Raw genomic sequence first — 18,377 nt, 5'->3', positions numbered from 1 at the left:
TGGTTTAAAACATAGTTTTTACGTTTTCGTCAATTTGTGTATTATTAACAAGCAATAAAATGTATTCTTGAACGATAAGTAGCAAGTAATTAAAAGTAGACGGCCTTACCCCTCCTTGTGTTGGCAACAGAGAGCCTTTTTGCCCTCTTCCCTACGTTTGGTGAAAAATGGTAGGTGTTATTGCTAAAAATCTCAAATAATCTTTGGAAATTTATGCATATTTTACCACAAACTTGCGGCACACTTCGACTTCAATGTCAGTTATTTGACTTACAAGTTGTATTTTTACGTAATTTTATCATGTTCTGTATTATAGGATACAAAATTGGTGATGCCCGGGCGGCCTGATTGTAACCTGTGTTGAAATGCTGTCGTTTTCGTTTATAGGGTCGCGTTCGGACCAAGACAGTCAAAAAGGCTTCACGCCTCATTATCGAGAAGTATTACACGAGGTTAACCCTCGACTTCCACACAAACAAGAGGATCTGCGAAGAAATCGCAATCATTCCCAGCAAAAAGTTGAAGAACAAGATAGCTGGGTAAGCCGAGTGGCGCGTTTTCTTCCTGTTTAGAGTAATCGGTGTGTTGTGCTGATGGTATAGTGGATGAATTCAGAACGAATGCGAAGGAGTGCATTAACATGTTCGTGTGTGTTGACTTCAGGTTCGTCACCCATTTGATGAAGCGTATCCAGCGTGGACCCGTACGAGGCATCTCCATCAAGTTGCAAGAGGAGGAAAGAGAAAGGAGGGATAACTATGTTCCTGAGGTAATTGACATTTTCGTGAACATGCACGGACATACATTTTCAACAACATGGTGTTGTGTTATGGTACTCGTAGGCCACAGAGTTTTACTTTATGGAGATCAGTTCGCAAGAAACCCTTGTAAAGAGAAAAACTGCACCTGACAGCACTGGACCATATCAGTTTGTAACGAGGGAGCGTTTCTACACTTCTATGCACTGTATCTCGTTCCTGTCAATCGCGTGTTCGGAGACAAGTTGATAGTACATCCGGTTCTCCGATGATATGCAATACTTTGTTATTGTGCTCACTTGTGCAAGCTAAATTACATTCAGCAAATGGCAGCAATTAAAATGCTCACTGCTTTGAGTACTTCGGTAATTTTTCACCATTTCTGGGCTGCAGTGTTGGTACAAGTTCGATGTGCAGCGAAAGCCGTAAAAATAAATTCTTTGCTAGGTTTTTGTTGAAATGAAATCAGAATTAATTATCTTCATTGACAAGCTACTCACCACTTAAAGGAGCACAGAAGTGCTTCAGTCATTACCATTTTTTTTTTTTTTTTCCAAACCAGGCCGTTAACCTGACTGCTAAAACGCACCATGCGAAATAATTCACTCTAGAGATGCATACATATCGCGGAATTCGATTTTGAAAATCGTGACCACGTGCAGCGCTTGCAAAGCCCGCTAACTGGTTTGCTTGTTTGGAAGAGTCATCTGCTACACATAGAGGTAACTGGGAGCAAAAACAAAAAAGAAAAGTGTGAAAAGCGCCGACCCCGATTGGAGTGCGGTCTCTCTTGTAACCACGACAACATCACAGTCCTGCGCCTCGTTTCGGCTTGCAAAGCGAGTCGAGCGGGAACACGTGCGTCAATGTTTGGGGGGCGTTTTATTCCAAGAAAAATACTCCGTACAGATAATTTTTTGTGTGTTAGTTGTCACATCAAATTACGTCCTTTTGTAATTCGCAAGAAACAGAAAATCTTTTGGATGGCTTTCTGGGCTCCTTTAAAGGGACGGTCACGTCCGTTCCAGGTGACCGTGCTTATTCTGCGTTAATTCTTATAGCGCTTGTTCTGTGGACATACAGGATAGGAGAGGACTTTATTCTGTGGACCAGACCGACCAAACCACAAAATTAGTGGTTGTTTAATAAACTTAATAACTTAACAAAGTACACATAGTATGTGGGGTGCATAAAACATGTAGACAACAAGCTATCATGTTTTTAATTGTGCGCGTGTTTCTGTTGAGTAGAACACGCTTGTAGCTGAGGAAACTAAGGTGCACCAGTCATTTTATGCACCTTATTGAACAGTGCATTTGAAATAGAACTCGTATACCGTACTTGCACGATTCTACTGTACCCTTGATTATTCGAGAGAGCACCCATGCTTAGGGCCATTACAGCTCTTTCTCAAAGCTTTGCAGGCAAAACATTTTGTTCTTATCTCTGAAATTCAGTTTTTGTGCCCAGCTGTAATATGCGTGTTATCTTGGGTGCATATTTTGGTAAAAATAGTCGTGCAAATACGGTGTGTCAAATTTCAGTGTGTGCTCTGAGGTCCTCTCATTGTATACACATTTTATAACTCTTGGCAATTATGAGATCACATAATGAGCTACAAAGGTGGCTGCCTACTTCTTACGCTGCATTTATTTCTTTTACAGGTCTCAGCCCTGGAACAGGACGTTATTGAAGTTGACTCTGACACCATGGAGATGATGAAGGCTCTGGTAAGTTCTTGGCTATGGCTCCTCTCTGCAAGCCTTCTAGGATTGTGTGTGGTACTAACAGCTGTGTTGCTGGGTTGTGTGCAGGAGATGGCAAACATCCCAGGATTGCAAGTTACACCTCTGATGCCCTTCCGGGGAGGACCACGCGTTTAAAGATCAGTAAAAGATGTGACACCTCATTTTTTGTCTCTTGCTCGCATTTCCTGACACTGGACTTCTACATGTGCATGGAAGGATTTTTTTAGACATGTTCCATGCTGCCTGCTTTGTATGAATCTCCTCATTTCTATGTTTACATTGTGAATTTCCCGTGTACTTTTTTTCTAGAAACTGCAGGTAAAGAAGCAAGCACATTGCACATAAACTGCAGGGGCTCTGCAAGGGGTTGTATTTACATGCTTTTGACAATGTATTGTGGAATCTCACAAAATTTTAGGGAGTGGGCCTGGGTAAATCAGTGCCATGAGCTCACAAAAGTGGCTAAAAAAGGCTTTAGCGACAGAATACTATTGTAAGTCGTGTAAAGTGGGCTTCACTTAACACTCGAATGTAATGGTGCGAAGCCGACTTGCAGAATGGAGCCATGCACAGTGATGTAAAGGGGGCTTCACCTAACTCTTGGATGCAAAGGAGCGAAGCCCACTTGCAGAATGGCGATAGCGATACCTCGCTTCAGTACTATTAGAAAAATATTCGAAAATTTCGAATGCTGGAACTAGGTTGCGAGTAGCATCAGGTATTTGTATCACATTCGAAGTTTGGAATATTCGCGCAGCTCTATTTTTTGGAGTTTGGCTCCTCTGGTGGATATGGGGCTAACGCTTGCGTACAACCTTTCTGCCTGTATAGGATTTTAATGAGAAGAGAATCCTGAAGTAGCATTGATTATTCCAGAAACCACTGGTTTTTGACAGTTTTCACTACATGGCTGTTCTGTAAATGCTTTCTCCTCGTCGTATACAATATTATACACGTATTTCAGTATCACAATGTAACGCAGAGAAGTTTGGAGTTTTGAAATGTTTACTGCCACAATGGTGCAGCAGATCAAACTATGTATACATGGGTTGCACGTGACGTCACTACGTCACACCATAGCTTTCCTAGTGCTTTTTCCCTCTTCCTTTAGGGCCGGCGCACTCCACCCATACGCGTGCTTCTTTTCCCTCTTTCTTTAGGGCCGGTGCAACCCATCTATATGTAGGGTGTGTGGGTGGGTCCATCCAATAACTTCTAGTTTGTCTGTCTTCTTTTATCCTGGATCTTCCCGTGTTAGTTTTTTACTTCAGAACTGTGGCGCACCAAAAGAGCATACAAAATGCTGCAGCCAGCAATGCTATTTGCAACCAGTGTGTACCCGGTAGATAAGTGAAGTTACTGTTCTATGTAAAGTAAGAGCATTTTCCCATGCGCAGTAAACCCTCCTTATAAATTGCCTCACTCAAAGCTACCCCAGGCAGTGCTCACTGTCGTTGTGGCACTTCTGCTTATATTTAATTGTCTTTAACAGTCCCGTTGACTTTGTCTTCAAAGTTCACCATATGTGCAATTGGTGCTGATGGCACACAAGGGGTTGTTCCCTGGCGTCTTTGAGGCCATAGGTGCTGCACATTGGTGGCTGCACATAGGACGGAGGTTGAATGCCCACAAAAATTTGTAGAACTTTTTTTCGTTAACTTTCTACCTAGCTCTCCAGTGTAGATTGAAATAGAAAGTACACTTGAAGGTTACGCATAGTGCCCTGTGTTTTCGGGTTTTATGTTTTTAAAACCGAGGGGATGGGGGATAAAAATCTGGCAATACTGCGTGAAAAAAAAAAAAAAAAAGAGCACCGTATTTCTAGTGTTTTACATGAACATGGGATGTGGAACATAGCATCCTCTTCTGCTGGTACTGGTGGCTGAGTTTGCACTACGCCAAGTTAGTTTTCGAGTTTTACCCTAAGTGACGGAGGCGCAAGTCGGGTGTAAAAACGGGCCCTACTTATGCACCATAATCTGGTTTAACCCGAAATTGCTACCTTGAGTCCAGCATTACGGATCGTTCTTGCCTGGATGCTGTGTTTCATGTGAGCAATTATGCTGAAGGGGCTTTTGTGCACAGCCATATCTTTATTTGGATAAAATGTCATAAAAATATAAAAATAGTTTTATACAATTCATAGTTTGTGCTGGGTATGTCATGGTAGACTAGCTGGAGTCATCGTCCGACTGTAAGTAATCTTCAGCGTCTGCAGATACAGCTGAAACGTACAAGTGGAATGTGAAATACCTTATAAATAGACGCAACGTAAACACACACAAGGTCAACTGTCATTGGCAGCTGTAGTAAGAAATGAACAAATGTCCTTGTAGCAGGACAGTAGCTTGATGTGCAAGATGTTTGTGATGTCTGTACACCAAAAGAAAGTGTACAGTTTTTTTCTTCTTTAAATTGACTGCTTACATGTTCTATTCGACGTCTGTAGCAGTGAAATAGATTCTGGGTCACTTGCAAGGTCCACAGGTGTCTTTCCGTCTTTGTTTGTGATGTCCTTGTCAGCCCCTTCGGAACACAGCAGAAGATTACACATTTTCTTAAAGCGGCACTAAAGCACAAATTTCTCCTTGCAGAATAAACGATGCCATTACCTTGACATCAACACAAACGGAACGGGTTCCATGGGGTTACGCCGTTCCTGCGGCTGCAAAGAACGACACAACTGAGGAATCCCGCTCCTTTTGTGTTTGTATCAGGGTAATGGTATCCTTCATTTCACAAGTACAAATCTTTCTACTTTAGTGCCCCTGTAATAGCATGAAAGGTCTAATGTGGGTACACAAAAATGTACTCACCAGACGCCAAAAGCATTTGTACTATTGCACTGTGTCCCTTCCAGGCACTGGAATGCATTGGTGTGTCCCCTAGCTTATTCTGAAATGCGATGAATATGCTTTGCTGAATTGCTTTGACAATTTGCAACACATAAATTGGGTTGGGATATTACCTGCACATTAACCTGAACACCAGGTACCGAGAGTAAAATCTGGGCGCATTCAACGTGCCCTCCATGTGCAGCCCAGTGCAGTGCAGTGCATCCAGCCTTGTCGAGGCTATTCACCGATACCTGTTCAGTAACACTTGCTTAGTGCTTAGCCGCAACGACAACAACTTTAGTACAAGATGATGAATGGGAGTTTCGTCGCCAGGGGCGATGCTCTACCCCATTGTGCTTAGTGGCATATATCACTACAGCAAGGTACAATAATGTGCGTTCTATGAGCATACACGTGTAAGCTACCCATATAAGCCTTTGCTAATCCACCCATTTTGGCTCATAGGGCTGTGGCAGCAAAGTCTGCACAGCGCACACGGCCACGGATCCAAACAGTAGATCCAAACTTACACAACGGCTTGAAACTTCACTCACCTTATTTGCGAGGCACTCTTCGAGAAATTGAACATTGCCTCGTTTGGCAGATTCGTGTAGTGGGTGTAAGAGTTCCTCAGCATTTTCTTCTACTGCAGTATACAATACGGTACCATTTAGTTAGATGCCATGGAGTAGAAGTATTGAGAAGGTACCATAGTTGCTTGGTATTAAGCCAGTCTGCCGTCCACAGCGAGCTTTCCACCAGTTTGGATCAGAGATCATGTCAAATACGTAGAGAAGATCACCCTCCTCGAAGGAAAGTTCGTCTGGCTGAAATGCAAAGCCAGCATTTAATAGATGTGCCCGTGCGTGCAATCCAACAGCTGGGCCGTTGCGGGATGCATACCTGTTGTGCCTTGTATTTGTATTGAGCACGGAAAACCTTGACATTTCCTGCAATATTAAAATGGTACAGAATAATATGAACAGTTCTCTCACTTCGGAGGTTACGCGCTGTAACTCCGCTACTCATGTGAATGCAAAAACAAAATTTGTAGACCTGTTTCTTTTCTACATTGGGATATATTTTTCGTCGATAACGCCAAAAAGATTTAACATGTGGTTTTGCGAAAGTGCTGCGTCGTGTTCAGGGTACCGAGTAGGCACCGCCCGTCACGTATGATGAGGCAGCAAGTCATGATTCCGGAAACAGGAGAAAGTAGTTGTTTACGCTCAATGTACCTGGTTTCGGAGGTGGAGGGGCAGGTCTAGAAGGTTTCGAAGACATTCTACGGCTTAGTGTGTCGCCATACAAACATTCAAACTGTCTGAAACAACTTTTTCGCTCTCAGAGGAAGCAGATAGCAGAAATTTCGGTTTCGCTGATGCTGATAGCGCTCGTTTATTTTGGATATAACGTTGATCTATTTGGTTTTCTCGCCATACGAGAATAAATGTGGAAAGATACAACTGTCCACTAAAATGTCACAAAGAGGTGGCATTTTTTAAATGTTCCCTCACAGGTTCAGAATTACCAAATGCTCTCTCGCTGAGCGGCGCAACTGTAGTTTCCTTAGCGACAATATGGCTGCGTCCATAAGATTTGGTGCTCGCATCGGAAACTCGAGGATTTCTGCGAGAAATCTCGGTGCCTCTTTACTGAACCACCCTAGCGATTTTAGAACATTGATCTACCAACATGTGAAAGTGTCACATGCTCAAGAGCGCTGTGTATTAGGACGTTCTCCAAAGTATATCGCAGTAGGGACACCGGTTTGGAGGTGGTTTGTAGAACACTCCGGAGCACAAACCTGCTGGAACTGTAATAAAACAGTCAGCTTTAGAGACTTACTCTGCAAATCGTGCGACAGTCTTCAGAAAGTGAATGAGAATCTGAACTACTTCGAAGTGTTCGGAGAGTCGCCACGCTACGACCTCGACGAAAAAAGACTACAGGAGACTTTTCACGATCTCCAGCGAATACTCCATCCTGACAGGTTCACGAAGAAATCGGAGGTATAGCTGCGTGCGTGTGCATCTTTCCTATTGAGTCGATTATATTCATATTGGTAATGTGTTTGGGTACCGTACATAATTAATTCCAGAAAGAGAAGAAGTATTCCGATGACCACTCTGCGTTTGTGAATCTCGCCTACCAAGTCATCTCAAAGCCTGAGAAGAGAGCTTTCTATTTGCTGAGGCTACATGGCAAGGATTTGGATGCCGTGCAGTTGGACTCAACGTTTTTGGCCTACATGATGGAATTGAATGAACAGTTAAGTGAGAACAACAAGAACGTCGACCTTGCACCGCGCCTTCTTCAAGAAGTTAACAAAAATTTAGAGAAGCTATCTGACGAACTAAGTACATCTTTCGCGAACAATGAGCTTGATAAGGCTTGTCTGGCACTGGCCAAGATTAAGTATTTCAGGAATGTCGAGGATAAGCTTAAAGAACAGCTGCGCAATCATGCTTAATTTAGTTTTGTTTTTTTTTCACATTGTCTGTGCAATTTTGTAAACTACTTTTCACTGGGTGAATAATAAAGTACGCTCTAGGCGGAGAAAGAACATGGTCAAGTCATATTTGTCATAATTTCATCAAGTTGACAGTGAAGTGATGTCACCTCATTTGATCTGCAGTACAGGTCCCGACAAAAGTTTACGGAACACTGGAGCGGTGTATATGGTCATCTGAGCGACACGGTTGCTGCAAACAGGAGCAGATAGACTTACAAACAGGCGACCGGGTACTCGACGCACCTCTCAGTAAGTGTGCCCACTCCCGTTCGTCGCTAGGGTGTCGCTGAGATCAAGAAATACGTCGCTCTGGTGTTCCGTAAACTTTTGTCGGGATCTGTACTTCACCTGTATCAGCATTTTGTGCTGTGTGGACAAAGTCGTATAAGTTCCTCCCTTTGCGTGTCTTGTCTTCGTGTCTTCTCTCATACTCAAGGAAATGTTACCTACAAGTTTGTATACATATACCATGCACACATGCAAGATACCCCAGATTTTTGGACATGATGCACAAAAAAAAAAAAGCTCGTAGATTTGAGATTGTCTCTGTGGAGCACGCATGATGACTGACTAAGTTCTAATTAATTTAATTAGTCGTTTAACGGTAATTGGCTCTCATGTTAATTGGCATAACGTTCAATTAGAATTTCGTGTCATCTGCATGAGTATGTGTGTCTATCGCGCCTATTGGAAATATGACGCAAAAAGATATACTCTGTAACACTAGTACAGTGTATAAAATCAGCATTTCAAGTCAAAGTAATGTTGCTTTGAAATAGGAAGTGCGCTACGAAACCGAAACTAGAATTCTCATTTTGGTTATCCACCGACTGCCACAAATGACCTGCCCACACACCTGGTTTGTATGCCTCTCACAACAATTAGAGAAAGGTCGCTGTCGGAAAGAAAGCAAAAAAAAAAAAAAAGAACTTGCTAGTATACGCGTTGTAAATGAATTACGTATTCTCTCTTGCAATGAATCGAGTTTCGGGGCGTCTGTTCTTCATTCGACATTCTCGACAGTGTGGACTCGCGCTTCAGAGTCCGCTTTTATGCAACATTATCAAAATGAAACTTCACAAAAGAAAAGAAACACGGATGACCTTGAACAGCGAAAGAGTAGTTGTATTTTCTTTTCTGCTCCCTAGAGGGAGGAACGACTCGTAAATCATCCGTCCAATCATGACGCCGTTTGAAGGAGAATAAACATGGCGGCTGTGTGTGACTCATACGGTGTGGTGTAGTGCAAACTGCTATAACGTATGTGATCGTACACTGGAAATGCGGACACGGATAATCAACCTCAGCGTGTTTCAGTGATCGCATACGTCAAAGGTGCGCAATGTTTCACTTTTCTGCTACGACGTGTTGCAGATCTCGCAGCCGTAGAGTAGGCTTACTATCGGCACCGCTATGTCTGCGGCCTCCCTTTTCTGAGTGCTTTTATTAGATTCTCCAGCAGTAGCACACACGATGCTATTGCCGTGCGTGCGTAGGTTGTTTTGTAACACAGCCAGCGCATGATTTACCATCGTGTTGGTGTTGGCCAGTGGACATGCGTTTGCTCGCGAGTTGTTTATGCTCTTGTTTTGGGGCGTGATGCCGCTACCGCGTTGGGCTCACCCGGTTCACCGCTGATATTTATTACTGACGTCGTTGTTTCTGTCGCTTCTGATGTGGTTTACTCGAGAGATAAAGGGCAGTTCATGCCATTGCCAGCACATATGCGAAAAGGGTAGACAGGAAGTGCGCTTTGGTCTGTGTCGCTTGTTTTTCTTTGCCAGCTTGCTGATCGTGTGCAAAGAGTGGCAGGTCATTTCCCTATCGCGTTTCAACAATCCTTTCGCGTGCTGTGTTCGAGCCCATGTGATTGTTCAAATGTCTAATCTTGAATATGCTGACAACGGCAAGTGTGTCACTGGTTTATCTTGTTCTCTTGTGGTGGGCACATTCAGCAAATTTGCTTCTGTAAGGGGATGATGGTTTTGGATATGCTCTGCAGATCGATTTCGTTGTTCTGTTATTGAAAAACTTTCTTTTTAGTCTTGGCAGCACGGATGAGGAACGACATTTAATCGCCAAATTCATCTGTGTATTTCTCAGTTGTCTCGCGACGTAAACACCCAATTATTATTATTAATCATCTGTGTATTTTCGTGATTGTTCTGATGCTTTTGATAACTGCTGACGCAACTTCGCTTACAGTATGTCAAGCATGCATTATACGGTTATGCAAGTATTTATTCCAGATTCTTGCATTGCCAGAGGCATTGCAGTAGGGGGGACAGACTTACAGAACCAACAACAACAAAAAATAATCTTACAAATACACAACGTTATAGTGCACACTGATGTGAGCACATATATCTAAGCACACCTTTACAATTACTATGGCACAACTTCCTACAAAATAGACCAGCATTCAATTCGGACATTATCTACAAACTGTTCCACTGTGATATGGTCCAGGGGAAAAAATAATTTAAGAATTTAAACATGTCTTTTCAGCAGTCATATTCCTGAACTTTCTTTGAATGATCAATTCTAGAAGACACATAGGAAAGTGAAGATAAATATCTGCAATCTCAAGGCAGTTTGATTACTATGGTGTACTCTGTATAAATCTTTAAATCAAATATTTCTCCTATGTACAGAAAACAAATGCCATCCCAACATATGTTATATGTATCACATGTCTCCAGACAGTGAAGCAATAGCAGCAGCAGTGTAGCAGTAGCAATTTCCGTGTTAATACTAGCATGGAGAAACATGTGTGCAACACTTTGCCTTGAGGATAGCTATTTGTCAGCTTGGAGAGGCCAGAAAGATCATATCAGGATGATTGTACCGCAATTAGAAGTGGCAGTGTTGGATTCCAATCACTGTTCATTTGTGCAACAGGGGTATACAGGCTGGCAGACAGCTTCAGTTACTTCCTTGTACTTTGAATCCTCCACTGAATACTTTACATTCTAACGGAATTCATACGCGCAATACATATCTATTCAGTGGTTGCAATATCCGGAGTGATGTCAACACAGGATTCACAGGATATAGTAATAAAAAGCCCACATTTTGTTATCTCAACAAGGGAAAGTGTGTTTTGCGCCATACCATTGACATTCCCTGGGTAGATGGCTTATCTGTCGAGATAAGCACATCTTTGATGCAGATGTGTGAGTGATGACTTTTAGCTATCTCATCCTTGGTTGACACAGGGGTGGAGGAGATCAGTTTTAACTTTCTTCTTGGTGGTTAATGTAAAATATCTCTTCGTTCCTTATTTTTTGTATTCCTTCAGTCATTGTAAAGGGCCCAGAAACAAGTATACCCGCAATGCCAATGCGAGGGCATTTTGTCGCCAGAATTCTCAGGCGAATGTATAGTTCTCTGTCACTGCTGCATGGCTCTTCTGAATATTTTTTGTTCTCCTGCATCATTTTCTGTCTAACAGTAAGGTAATATAATGAATTATTTTCTCAAAACATTGGTGTCTTTTCTTCGTAACCTATTCAGTATTTTGCAGTATTTTCAGTGTTCTACTGACCACTATTATTTCTTTACACATGCTGCCAATCATAAATTTTCCTGACACTTCAAACTTTAGTTTCATTTCTTGGGTTCTTTTAATGACGGGGAGCATGATATCAGTGGAGGTCGACTGGTGGACGATACCCGAGGAGAATACAGCCGGAGCTTGGGTAGCAAACAAATTAAGATGACATGGACGGTGCCGTCGTCTATGTCGTCTTTACTTGCGCTCTAGCTCCGTGTATCTCTCATAGCGTTCTGCGTTTAATTCGTCGTCACTATTTCACAGCATGTCCACGAAGACGGGGCAGCCCCTTTTACTTCTCCCTCCACATCCGTAATGCAACTTGGCCTTGTACCAGACACTTCAAGCGAAATCCGCCATGGAAGAGAAACGTGTGGCGGACTACTTTGTGGTTGCGGGACTTCCGTCGGACCCGAAGCCCCTGGAGCAGGAAGCCACTGCCGAATGTCACACGTCTCGTGCTTCAGAAGGCCTATTACCAATCACAGACTTGGCGGTGATAATTCGAAGCCAAGGCGAATCGGCGCCCACGGGGTTTGTCTGCATTGAGAACACTCCGTCGGGTCTTCCGGCGGATCTCAATCATGGTAGTCTCAGGAGTCCAAGCATATTTCTATGTTATCGTCGGGGAAGGGATAAGCCACCTTTGGTGGATATTGGGTAAGTAGATTGAATCAATAATCATCGATTAATCATTGTTGAGAATGATATGTGTGGCGAAACAAGTGGATCAGACGACATGGACAAAGCTGTCTTTGTCTGATTCACTTGTTGCCCCACACTAAGGCTTTCTTTTATGCTGGAGCTTGTTTACGATGTTGCATGAATTTATGCCACTTTGTCGTAGAATCATTTTAACAGTTGTAATTCTTAAGAATGGACCCATGTTTGAGCAAACATATTGTGCACGAGGAGTGAACGACATGACTGTCATGATAGGTTTTTTTGAATAACAATTTTTTTTTATGTAGGTTATGTTCATGAATGTCTCTAGAAGAGACAAAGCGCTGACAAGCTGGTGCATGATCATGGAGGGGAACCAGAGACAGGGATGAATGTCTGCCCTTATGCATAGTTTTGTACATGAATCATTCGTGTTCCTTGGTGTTCTCTCTAAGGTTATTGGATGGAGTTAATATTTTGGTATTTCATGTGCGTTCGACTAGAAACAGTCCACACTGTCTAAGAATCGAACTAAATTTTTTGAACTGCTTAATCAAGGTGCTTGGTTGCATACACATGCCATCCTTTACAACAGAAGTGTTTCCTAAAATAAATTTGCGTGTCCATACAGCTGGCAGCGGTTTGTTGTTTGTTTTGTTAATCTCCACTGGACAGCAAAAAACAACATGACACAATCATTCAAAGATACCTGTACATACATGAAAAGAATTGCTCTTACTGAAGGCTGACATGGTGTGAGAACAGTGGTCACTTAGAACTGTGTCTAATCTCTGTCTCCTCTGAGTGTTTCATGTTGTGCTGTAAACCTGTCCTGATAAAGTTTTGGATTTCATATTTTTTCAGGGTATTATATGAAAACAAGCAGCGCATCTTGCCCGACAGTGAGATTCTGAAGAAGACTCCTTACGGCCGTTCTGCGAATGTAAATAACAGTGGATCACGGACCTTCCTGACATATCGTCGTGCACAGGAAAATGCTCCTTGCAATCAACTTGTTGTGACGGATATTTGTGTCATCTTAGCAAACAAGGTAGATACCCAGACCATCCATGCTATTGGGAAGATGGATAATTTTGGAGCTACGTTACTAACATTGTACTTCAAAAATGCAGGGCGAAACGCCACCACATGCCTTCTGCAAGATTGATCGCAATCTTAACAAGGGCATGGTAAGTGTCAGAGTTAATATTTCCGTGTGGGCACGCCGTAAAAGATATCAGTCTCAGATTTTGACAATGATGCAAGGTGAATGTCGTGCGAAAGCTCCGGAACCTCTTAGGTTTGTGCTGATCAAGTGAAAAAACAAAACAGAAAAGGGCCAAGTCATTGAGTAAGTTTTCGGGAAATATTTTTTTTTCTAAATTTGGTGGGGGTAAAAATTGGGTTTCACCGTAAAGAGGCAGCCTTCAATTTGGGGAAGGATTGGGTTATACCCTAAAAATTTGGGCTCCACCTCTCCTTCATATTCTTGAGCAGATGGAGCATCACTCTTCCATTGAAGCTGACTGTGGAAGTCACATTTGCAAAAGCAAATCAATTGTGCACCTCATGCATGAACAATTGTAAAAATCCAGCAATATAAAGATCAGAACAAGATGTATGCAGAGAACTGTATATTCATACGTGCATCCAGTTCTTGCCTTCTCCCTGCTAAAGAAATAAAATAGTAATATTATGAAGTTTTATTAAATATATGAATATATTAGTAATCGCAGTATTATTTATTGTTAAAAATGCTTTGCAACTTGGATCGTGCTCCCAAGCAAACAGCAGAACCTGTTCTCCGTGTGCACATCTGCTAGATAACTGGTATCTCTCAAGGGTGTGCAATGTAGAAGAGGTGCTTAATATGGCACGTAGCAGGCACCTCTTACCTGTTGATTACCTTATCTTGCTTCATTGCACAAAAATATCCTTGTCTGGGCAGGAACCAGGAGCAAATACTGATTATTCAAACTTTGAAAGGGCCGCATGAATTGCATATGACATTGGCTGCGTGTCTTGTAATGATGATCCACTTGAAAGATGATTCGATGTTTGAGAATTATGCTTGTTCACTGGTGTCATTTACACGTCTGGTTTTGTGTGTCATATATGCTGATGCAGTGGAAGGTTTGTGTGACACATGTACAACGCAATGCTGACTTTTTTTTTTTTTTGTTAAGTTCTCCTTTTGAAATAATTCTGAGAAAGTTTCTTCCGTAATGTTGTCAAAGGGCTATATATATATATATCAGCATGGACAGTTTTGCAAAATGTTCTCTTATATAATCCATGCTATTTAGCTACAAACTGTATTCCTGGCTATTAATTTGTTTGCATTCACACATGTTTTAAAATCTTTTCTGTCATAACTCCCTGCTCAAACGCATCAGGCTATGCTTCAAGTTGAGTCTGGGAGGAAACAATTTTTTTTCTTTCTTTTTTTATTTTTTGTTATAAAATTATAATTAGAGCCTGAGGTTTTTGGGAAATATTTTTTTCTAAATCCAGAGGGTAAAAATCTGGTCGGTAAATAAACATGTGCTCCAAATTCATGCAAATTAGGGTGGAAAAACTTACAGTACGGTGAGTTTGAGGAGAAATCAGGCTCAGTTACTCAAACTAACTGTATTGGTTTGGTACAAAGGGCGATGTAACAGCATTTCCTACCAGTCAAGTTAGTGTTCATTCCTGCAGACGTCTCAGTGAGGGCAATTTGCCGGGTAAAAATATGGTTTACCATAAAGGGGCCAGCTTCAATTCAAGGTGCAAAATCGAGGAGGAAACGGGTTAAACCCTGAAACTTCAGGCTCTAATTGCTACATTTGTTACTTTTTGTTTTGTTATAACTTGGTGGTTCAATGACAAGTGTGATTGGTTGATTGATTCAATTTATTTCCATCATAATAATGATGGGTGATATTGAGATGTGGGCATTGCTGTTTGAAAAGTTATTGTTGGATCCTGCTATGGAAATAGGTACTCGAAAATCTTAAATCCTGTCACCTTTGGCATCAGTTGCTTCTCATTTTGGTTGATAGTACAGTGCCATTGGTGTAGCTTCCTTTGTTCTTTTCATGCAGGTTGGATCAGACATATTCCTCTGCTACAAAAAATCTACGAATAGACCTGATCTCATCTCCTATGAACCGGGTGAGTTGAGGCCCATTATTTATTGTCCTCCCTGTGAAGCAGGTGAGCAAACTTGAGCATATTGGCCATCACTTGCTTGTGCAGCAATTTTGGATCGCTTCCCAAGGGATAACTACAGCAGTTTCCCACTACCTGAACAAGTACCACTGTTTTGCTTGCCCATGGGTGCCACAGTGGAATGTTGGCCAACCAAAGCTCAAAGACCATGGCCCACATTTTCAACGTTTGTCCTTACTTTGGGATCTGCTGAAAAGGTATGTTTCCTGTTGTGGAGAGGAACACAAGAGGGCTTGGAATCCGGCAAAAAATTATTGTTTCAGCAACAATTTCAGCCCAGCTCTCTTTGATTGCTGACTTGTGCATGTGAACCAAGGATATGTAAATAGGGCCCTATACCGGGTGTCTCAGTTAAATCCCCGGGATAAATAATTCGCGAACCGGTGCGCCAATCGAATAACTTTCCTTTTTACAAGTATCTGTCCAATACCGCCTGCAAGATGCGCACCGCGTGAATGAGCGGGAGGCGCTCATTATTTAAATAAAAATTCAAATGAGTTTCGTGAAAAAAGCTAACTTCTAAAGCAGGGTGCCGTCGGCATTAAAATGGGTACTACCCCTTTTGAGACCTTCAGTGGACACCTTTTAGAGAAAAATCTGCCACCGAAGCGGGTCATTTGTTGCAGTAATTAATTGGTTTCGGTTTACGTATTTTTGTCGCAGCTGGTCGCGGTGAATCGCAAAAGGGTGTAATTCATTGGTGGACATGGGGGTGAAAGAGCGTCCTTTTGCGCTTCACAGCGACCAGCCGCGACAAAAATATGTAAACCGAAACCAATTAATTACTGCAACAAATGACCCGCTAGTGCCAGGATGCATAATTCTGTTACAATTATCGTTTTGCACAGGACACGAAAGCAGAATTTGCCTTCAAAGGAGTACAGAGGGCCATCCAAAAAAAATTCAGATTGAGACATCTGATGAAAGTGTGTGTGTCATTATACCGAATAGCACGAAAGGTTTTGATGTGTGCAATTTGTTTCCCAGAAAAAAACTCACATAAACATGCTCCGCACGTTCACCATTAACTCGCCCGCCACTCCAGCTATAACGAGGATGAGGAGGTATGATGGCACGTCACCAATGATGGCATAAGGAGACTCGTTCTGGTTTGCCGGTCAGTGGGGGTCAGCGCCTTGTCCCTTTGCCGCCGTAAACCTGTTTTGCCAGTTTTCCCGGAGAATTGGGGATAGGAGGAGCGGCCGAAGCATTACCGAGCAAGGAGAAGGGCTTTATCAGAACCCCGAGCAGCTGAGTAGCAGACGACAGCGGAGTAGCAGACAACATTTCTCTAGGCCAATCAGCGAGTGTTCTCCTTATACGTCAGCGCGAGGTTCCAGGCAGATCACAGGCTGGTACTGCTCTTCACCACCGTTGCGCACGGTCGCTTTTTGCGGCGTATTTTAAACTCAATTTCTGCGATAATTATGACTCTGTGGTGTAAATTACTTCGCACGGTGCATCTTACTGGCCTACTTAACAGTTTTATAGGAAGAAAATAGGGTGTTAAAAATGACTTCTGTGCTACTTTAAGGGTACCATGTGCAGTCTTGATAATGATCCATAACTTAAAAATGCGAGACGGGGCGACAAAAAGTTATAGCACGGACAAGGACAAGTTATGGATTTATGCCACCAGCTCGCTTGCTACCTATCTACTCTCTTGATAATGATGTTTGCCCAGTTCTGTACACTCCTGTGAAGGGGAACAAAGAGTGCAATTGCATCATAAGAGGCAATAGCGGCACAGTTGCTCTTCTGAAATGTTATACTCCATTGTCTACGTTACATATTGCGATACAATGAGGTTGTGTTTATGTCTGAAATTGAACTTTCAGCCTGCTCCGAAAGAGATATCAGGAAAGGACACACACAGACAGGGCGGCTCCTCCAGCCCAATTTCATGGCAGTGCTCATAGGCACTTCATATTCGTGAATTCTTTTCTGGTGGTCTCCCTGGGCTGGGCGGTCTCTGTGTTTTGATTTCATGTGTTGGCAAATTAAACGGAAGTCCGCTATAATAGCAGCCCTTTTAGTGACACCTGTCTGTATTATTTTTTTTTTTACTAAGATATCTTCGCATACGTGGTGTCGAAACCAAAATACCCCACGATTTGAAAAAAAAGCAGAGTGCTTTATGTGAATGAAACCAATAAATGTTGTTAGCAGTCATGTACCATACATAGAGCCCGAAGTTTTAGGGTTTCACCCGACTCTTCCCCGAATTTGCACCCCGAATTGAAGGTTGACACTTTAGGGTGAAACCCGATTTTTACCCGCAAATTGCCTTCACTGGGATGTCTGTAGGAATGCAATAGCTTATTCGTTTGGCAGCAAATGCAGTTACATCACCGTTTGTACCAAACCTGTACAGTTCATTTATAATAGAGCCCGATTTCTCCCCAAATTTAGTGCACTGGAAGTTTTTTTCACCCGAATTCGCATGAATTTAGTGCACATGTTTATTTACCCGATTTTTACCCCCCGAATTTAGAAAAAAATATTTCCCGAAAACCTCAGGCTCTACATACATGCCATTTTTTTTCATTGCGCTAGTTAAGCAATGAAAAATATGCCTGTGAGGCTGTTGAAATTTTGTCCCTCACTCGAACACTTTGTGAGACAGGTAGGCACGGCACCTGTGTGAAATGCGGGAATGATGGTGTGAATAAAATGACAGTGCAGCTCGTGACGCACTAAAAAGTGTTCAGTTTCTAGCTTATGACACACCTTGGATTGCCAGCATGTAACGTTCTGATGAATAGCTACATGATGTGGGTTACGAAAACAAGTCTGCTCCCTTAAGATAAATCCGAAAATACTGTAGAGCATGCATCGTGAAAGTGCTCATGTACACCACGGCTTTGTATGATCGTTGAACTGTAAGCCCTAATCGGTGTTGTGGGTAAATAAGTATCTGTGCTTATATTTTGTTAACATAACCAAGTCAGTTTACAACGGCTGTTGTGCTCCCACCCTTTTTTTTGTTTTTTTGTACATTTCTTCATCTTTTCTTTTTCAATGTTTCAGTATAGGAGAAATATAGTTTGCAGGAAAACAATTGTGCAGCCTTTGCTTTGTAAGCAG

General features: G+C 42.3%; 4 protein-coding genes across 4 annotated transcripts in view; 3 read left to right on the top strand and 1 right to left on the bottom strand.

Moving 5' to 3' along the window:
• Positions 1 to 102: 102 nt before the first annotated feature.
• LOC135388844 (small ribosomal subunit protein eS17-like) lies at positions 103 to 2,667 on the top strand. The gene is made up of 5 exons (XM_064618688.1): positions 103 to 170; positions 388 to 539; positions 664 to 769; positions 2,423 to 2,488; positions 2,573 to 2,667. Exons 1-5 carry the CDS (start codon positions 168 to 170, stop codon positions 2,639 to 2,641), a joined length of 396 nt encoding a protein of 131 aa, XP_064474758.1. The 5' UTR covers positions 103 to 167; the 3' UTR covers positions 2,642 to 2,667.
• A 1,911-nt stretch (positions 2,668 to 4,578) lies between these two features.
• Positions 4,579 to 6,751, bottom strand: LOC135388843 (osteoclast-stimulating factor 1-like). Its single transcript, XM_064618687.1, has 8 exons — positions 6,582 to 6,751; positions 6,247 to 6,293; positions 6,053 to 6,170; positions 5,898 to 5,989; positions 5,475 to 5,594; positions 5,323 to 5,401; positions 4,934 to 5,032; positions 4,579 to 4,730 (listed from the first exon to the last, which is right to left on the bottom strand). The coding sequence occupies exons 1-8, from the start codon at positions 6,625 to 6,627 to the stop codon at positions 4,678 to 4,680; spliced, it is 654 nt and encodes a 217-aa protein (XP_064474757.1). The 5' UTR covers positions 6,628 to 6,751; the 3' UTR covers positions 4,579 to 4,677.
• Positions 6,752 to 6,898: 147 nt separating this feature from the next.
• On the top strand, positions 6,899 to 7,914 carry LOC135388842 (iron-sulfur cluster co-chaperone protein HscB-like). Its single transcript, XM_064618686.1, has 2 exons — positions 6,899 to 7,355; positions 7,445 to 7,914. Exons 1-2 carry the CDS (start codon positions 6,924 to 6,926, stop codon positions 7,814 to 7,816), a joined length of 804 nt encoding a protein of 267 aa, XP_064474756.1. The 5' UTR covers positions 6,899 to 6,923; the 3' UTR covers positions 7,817 to 7,914.
• Positions 7,915 to 9,048: 1,134 nt separating this feature from the next.
• Positions 9,049 to 18,377, top strand: part of LOC135388839 (DENN domain-containing protein 4C-like) — a 36,295-nt gene continuing 26,966 nt past the window's right edge. Inside the window, exons 1-6 of the mRNA XM_064618685.1 lie at positions 9,049 to 9,193; positions 11,679 to 12,074; positions 12,942 to 13,128; positions 13,211 to 13,267; positions 15,164 to 15,233; positions 15,318 to 15,487. Of these exons, the coding sequence (XP_064474755.1) occupies positions 11,773 to 12,074; positions 12,942 to 13,128; positions 13,211 to 13,267; positions 15,164 to 15,233; positions 15,318 to 15,487 (786 nt within the window). The 5' untranslated portion in view covers positions 9,049 to 9,193; positions 11,679 to 11,772. The remainder of the gene's footprint in view (positions 9,194 to 11,678; positions 12,075 to 12,941; positions 13,129 to 13,210; positions 13,268 to 15,163; positions 15,234 to 15,317; positions 15,488 to 18,377) is intronic.

Source organism: Ornithodoros turicata, chromosome 3, assembly GCF_037126465.1.
Source record: "Ornithodoros turicata isolate Travis chromosome 3, ASM3712646v1, whole genome shotgun sequence".
Lineage (NCBI taxonomy): Eukaryota > Metazoa > Arthropoda > Arachnida > Ixodida > Argasidae > Ornithodoros > Ornithodoros turicata.
This window is presented reverse-complemented; position numbering and strand designations above follow the sequence as displayed.